At 45.3% G+C, this 6,359-nt stretch overlaps 1 protein-coding gene across 1 annotated transcript; it reads right to left on the reverse strand.

Annotated features, from left to right (window-relative positions):
- Positions 1-780: 780 nt before the first annotated feature.
- On the reverse strand, positions 781-1,653 carry LOC121793072 (ethylene-responsive transcription factor ABI4-like). Its single transcript, XM_042191282.1, has one exon. The coding sequence runs from the start codon at positions 1,651-1,653 to the stop codon at positions 781-783; it is 873 nt and encodes a 290-aa protein (XP_042047216.1).
- Between the last annotated feature and the right edge of the window lie 4,706 nt (positions 1,654-6,359).

The raw sequence follows: 6,359 nt of genomic DNA on the forward strand, positions 1-6,359 counted from the left end.
GAAATAAATGTAAAACATTTTGCATGAAAGGTGTAATTAGCAAGAATGCATACTTGAAAAACTCAAGAATTTTAAAATTCAAGTGTTCTTGCTATTCAAGCTTACACGACCGTTCTTTATTAATTCCATCATCACACGTGGTGCATAGTGGAGAAATTTGTGAAAGATGATTCATAAAAACTACACGATGCTCACTAACCATTATTGCAATAATTAATGATCCAACCTTTAAATTTAAATTAAGTTAATTCATAAAAAAAATAAAACAAATATGATATGATACTCGATTATTTGACATATTTTCGTAGATTTTTTTCTCTAAAATATACTTCAAAAACTTAATAAATATCAGTGAATTTCTACATGTCACTATTCATGAAAGAAGCCTAAATTCCCTACTTGAAGAATTTATCAAATCCATCAGATTGCATATGGTAAAGAAACATATGAAAGGCTTAATATTGAAAATGTGAGAACATAAAACTTACTCTATAAGACCATCTGTTTAATTACACATTAAATAACATGATACCCTAATAAAACAAAGAAAAAAGGAACAATAAATCAAGAATTGAAGACATAATTCTGAAACATATTCCCCTCCTCCAAATCCTAAAACACATATAATTAATATGCAGGAAAATCAAGAAATCACCCCTCCATGCAACTTACCTCATCATATACATACAATCATATATATCTTCCAAATCTTCGCCACCTCACCTCAATGTATCACTAGCACTCTTTGCAATTTTGCATGCAATGATGAAAACCTAATTTTCAGATACTATCGAAGAAGAAGGGATCGCCGTAGTCCCAAATGCTCATCGCCGGGTACTCCTCCTCCTGCGCCATCAATGGCCACGACGGCGACGGCTCGCACCCGTTCAGAACCGCCGTCAGATCCGATAGCGCTGGCACCGGCGCAGGATCCGACAGCAGCGAACCGGTCGAGCACACGAGCGAGCTGATCGCATCGTAACCAATCGCATTCTGATTATTATTCTGGTTTTGATTCTGATTTTGTTGGCAATCGTGATTGTTAGGGTTTGGATAGGAAGGGTTTGTAACTGCATTTGAAGAAACCCTAATTTGGGAATTGGACTCAGAAATCCCCAAATCAGGGATTCCGGACGGCTGGTGCGGAGCTAATTGGGGCAAAATGTTAGGGTATTGTACGCTGGGGTACAACCCGTACTGCAAGAAATTGGGCGCTGGATACGTGAGGCCGAAGCCGGACGGCCGCGGCAGGAGGGGGCGGAGCGTCTGCGCGGAGGAGGAGGAGGAGGAGCTGCTCCGTGACGAGGACTGGGAGGAGGCGCCGCCGCCTTCGCCATTGGCAGCGGAGGGCTGGAGATTGAGCTGCGCGCGGGAGCCGTAGAGGATGACGGCGGCGCGGTCGTAGGCGCGGGCGGCGTCCTCGGCGGTGGCGAAGGTGCCGAGCCAGCGGCGCGTGCGTTTCCTCGGCTCGCGGATCTCGGCCACCCACTTCCCCCAGCTGCGCTGGCGGACGCCGCGGTAGCGGAACTTGGCGTTGTCGGGGCCGCCCTTGCCCTTGCCCTTTTTGGAGGCGGCGGGAGAGGGGTTGATGATGTTGGGGTGATCGTCTTGGGGAGGGTGATGATTAGGGTCTGAAATTGCAGCACCGCTCATGGTGAGTGGACGCCGAGAGAGGTGGGAAATTAAAATTAAAGAAATATTAAAGCGAGAGAGAGAGAGATGGGTTTGCCTCGTTCTGTGTTTACCCAATTGAGAAGACTGGGTGTGTTTATGCCTCTGTTCAAAGGGGTTCCACTGTAAATGGTGGAAGAGGGCGGTGCTCATGTGCTTATATATGTGTTCTATTTTCTACCTATATTTCTAAATTCTACCTATTCTCTTACATTTATGTATACGACTTGCTCTATCCCGAAGATAAAAAAAAAGTTTCATTTTTTACAATTGGAATTGATACTATACATGGGATGAAGTTAAGTAGTTTTTGGAACCAATAATTGTAAATGGATGACGGTTCACTTAATTGAAGATATTGTGACTAGGGATGGTAGCGTTTTCTTTTGATTTTTCATACGTGAATATGCTTAATTTGTCATGTTATACTTTGCGAAACAGTTTAATTGTTAAATTTTCGATCAAGATTTTATTGTATCATGCATGCTACAAGTTTGGTAGGATGGGTTTTAATGCAGCTTCACAGATATATTGAGTTTGACAAAAAAGGGAACTATAGATCAGTAATTCTTCTAGCGCTCCCTTGTTTTTACATTACTGTTCACAATTAAAAAAAACAAACAATTATTTCAATAGTCACTGTTTGTCTCAAATAAGACAACCCCACTAGATTAGTAATAAAAGCAGTTTTAGTTGATCAAGTGCTAAGAGCATCTCAACCCCATCCCAGATTCAGGCCCAACTCTCCTCTATGTCATCATTCTCCTAAATTTGAGTCACAGGTCACAACTTCTTTAATCCTGCAGGCCCCAACCCGGGCTACAACTATTATATTGCACTATTCACAACTCCAACCTATTTTACTCGTAAAATAGAATACGTTGAACAATTAAAACCGAGAAAATTCATTTTTCAGTAGAAAAAAGAAAATTACAAATCCTATAAATTTTTAAAAACTACTTCTTCTTCATTTGTGTGCGAAGGTATCCGATCGTCTAATGGTGCAACTCGAGCTCGAACTCCGACATTGTCGATGTATCCCTCGATGTCAACTCCGCCAGCTGGCCCATCCGCAAAGTAATACTCATATTTGACAAAGAGTCGGATATCTTATCTAGGGAAGGATTGGGCGGCGGCCAAGGAGTAGCTCGCAGTTGCCTTCCCCTTCGCTTTCCTCTTTGCCGCCTTTGTGCCCTTCGCTTCACTTGACATCTATTCATCCCCAATAATAGGCTTTTTTTATTATTTTGATTTTATAAAATTAGTCTATTTTTATTTTTAATAAAATTTTCTCTATTAGAGCATCCTCATCCGTGCTCTTGCCAACGAGCACGGATGTGGGCCCGGACCCACTTTTACTCCATGCTCTTAGACAACAGCACAACACCCACATCCATGCTCTTCCGCAAGGACAAGCTCAAGGGTCCCATAATTCTATTATTCAATTTAAATAAAAACATTTCCACAAAATTAAAATGCATTAAAAATATGTGGAATACTATTACAAATTACAAAAAAATTAAAAATTACATAATTAAAATCCTAAAAATTTTAAAGTACATAATTAAAATCTTAAAAATGAAAAATTATATAATTAAATTCATAAAATTAAAAAACCCATTACTCATGGCCGAATTTCGCCCAAATGTGTTTGATTAGGTCTTCTTGTAGCTCAATGTGGGCTCGGGTATCGCGCATTGTGTTCCTTGTTTCGATCCTCTTGCCCACCGTCGTATGCACACCTCGGCTTGGGGGAGACCTTGCGGTTGAGCTTCCGGCTTCCTCCTCATCGTAAAAGCTATCCGCCATCGGTCCTTCGTCAGCTATAATCATGTTGTGCAAGATAATACACGTGTACATGATGTCGGCGATATTTTTCACGTACCACAGCCGAGACGGGGCCTTCACAATGTTGAATCGGGCTTGAAGGACCCAAAAAGCTCTTTCGACGTCTTTCCGAGCGGACTCTTGACGCTGCGCAAAAAGAACCTGTCTCGGGTCTTGCGGGTTGCTGAGCGTCTTCACGAAAGTCGACCACCTTGGGTAGATACCATCGGCGAGATAGTAACCCATGTGGTATGCATTTCCGTTGACAGTGAAGTCGATCGTCGGTGCTACACCATTCAAAACATCATTGAAGAGTGGTGAAAAATAGAGCACGTTCAAGTCGTTGTTGGATCCAGCAATACCAAAATATGCATGCCAAATCCATAGGCGGTAGTCGGCGACCGCTTCAAGGATAAGTGTTGGGCCACCGCCTTTGTGGCCGCTTAAGTGTTGCCCCCTCCAAGCAGTCGGGCAATGCTTCCACCTCCAATGCATGCAGTCAATGCTGCCAAGCATACCCGGAAAACCATGGACTGTTTCGTGAAGACAAAGCAACCGTTGGCAATCATCGGTGGTGGGTGCCCGAAGGAAATCATCCCCGAAAGCTAAACGAACGCCGTCGGAAAAATTTTTAAGGCAAAGGATTCCAGTTGACTCGCCGACATGCAAATACTCATCGAAAAGGTCAGCCGTTTGCCCAGTAGCAAGTTGTCGGATGGCACACGTACACTTCTGCAACGCCGAGAGACTTTGCCGACCGGTTGCGTCTGTACTTGTTTGAAAGTATTCAACACGGGCGGATAATGTGTTGATAATACGCATAAACAAGCGTTTTGACATGAGAAAACGGCGCCGAAAGTAATCTTCCAGAAACCGCGGCTGGTCGGAAAAATAGTTGGCAACGAGTCTTTCGTTGGCTCCCTCCAGGTCACGATGGATGTAGCGGCGAGTTGATCTAGTTGGTCGAGGAGGAGGGGTGGGGGTATTTGCGGTGACATAGGTTTCATAAGCGGCACGATATTGTTCATAGTATTCTTGTTCTTCGCGCTCCGCTTCCGCAATGAGATTGGTGAAATCCATTTGAGAGGGTTTGAGTGAGAGATGAAGATGTAGATAAGTTGTATAAAAAATATGAATGAGAGATGAATGGGAGATGATTTGATGTGAAAAATCGATGATAAATGTGTGTATTTATAGATGATTTTGGGAATAAAAAATTTAAAAAATCAAAAAAATTCCAGGTTAAAAAACGGCCATATTTTTGGGAAGTTGATTTTTTTTTTTAAATTTGGTATTATTTTCGATTTAAAAAAATGAATTTCCAACGGAAATGCCGTTGGCCAATCAGAACGCGCCACGTCAGCTGCTCGCTGGCACGGACCTGCTCGATGCATCGTGCAGCGCCGCGCCAGCGGCAAGAGCGCAGCGTCGAGAAGGTGGTGCCGCGCCGCTGGCACGGACGGACGAATGTCCACTCACCGCTGCGAATGCTCTTATAAAATAGGTCATTTTCTAATAATAATACTTTAATAATTTGTTTTTTTAATCTTTATATTACTTTATTAATTTCAATTAAAATTATATTATATCCAAAATCGTTAAATTGAGGGGAAAGAGGGAGTATAATGACGCAAGTCGTTTTAACATACACATACATGAATCTTAGGCCATCCACAGTGGGGCGGACGATAGCACGCCCGATGCATCGGGCGCTATCGTCTGCCACTGTGGCTCCGCGGACGACGGACGATGCGTCGTCCGCGCCCGACGCTTAGTTCGCGGACGAAGCGCTTACGATAGGGCATCGTCCGCGCCATCATCCCCCAGCTGTGGGCGACGCGGACGATGCAACGCGTTTTAGTTTTTTTTAAAAAAATTCAAAAATTTTGTTATATATATACCCCAGCTTCACTTTTCATTTGTAACTTTTCGATTAACTTTTATACTCTCAAATTACGCTATAAAATGGATTCCGGTGGATACTTAAGTCCTAGTAGCCCGATGTTTGGAGTTGGCGCACGGTGGCCGGGTACACAACCTAGCGAATATCGGTCGTTCGACGCCAACACGCAGTACGATCCGGACTTCAGTACGGATTCATACGGTCTCTCCGACATGGAGTCGTCTCCAATTCGCCCTGCCGCCGCTTCCCGTCGCGCCGCCGCCACCGCCGCCGCCCCCGCCCCGGCCAGAAAGAAGCGGACCAAGCACCGGGCGCACAAGTTGCCACCTCCGACAACTTGTGAAGAGTACGCCCCCGGCCGTATGAACTATCAGCCGGATTAAACCCTCGTCTTGGCGAGGTGTTGGGTGGATATATCGGAGGACCTGATATTCGCAAACAACAAAGGCAGCTCGCGTACTGGGAGTGCATCGCCGAGCGCTACAATGAGGCAAAGCCGCCGAGCGCGTACAAGCGCCAACGGGAGTAGCTCCGCAAGCACTGGGATGAGGTGAAAAAGCAAGTCAACCTGTTCGCGGCGGAGTACGAGAAGTGCTCGAGGGATCAGGGAAGCGGCGAGAGCTTGAGCGACGTGCGCGATAGAGCGCTGTTGTTGTACCAGTCCATGTACGGCGACTTCAAGCATTTCAACATCTGGGCGCTCTTGAGGGAAAAACAGAAGTTCCAAGGCGGGATTCTGCACACCGGTGCGGCGAAGAGGACGAAGACCACCGACTCTGGTGGTTACACGACCAGCGAAAGCGGAACTCGTCCGGTGGACCTCAACAGACGTGCATTGAGGAAGAGACTTCCGACACACCGATGTCCTCCCGGCGGCGTCCCATAGGCGTCAAGGCTGTGAAGAACAAGGGGAAGGCGAAGGCGACATCCTCCTCGGCTGCCGCCCCCCCATCGCCGA

The sequence above is a fragment of the Salvia splendens genome, chromosome 2 (genome assembly GCF_004379255.2).
Source record: "Salvia splendens isolate huo1 chromosome 2, SspV2, whole genome shotgun sequence".
NCBI lineage: Eukaryota > Viridiplantae > Streptophyta > Magnoliopsida > Lamiales > Lamiaceae > Salvia > Salvia splendens.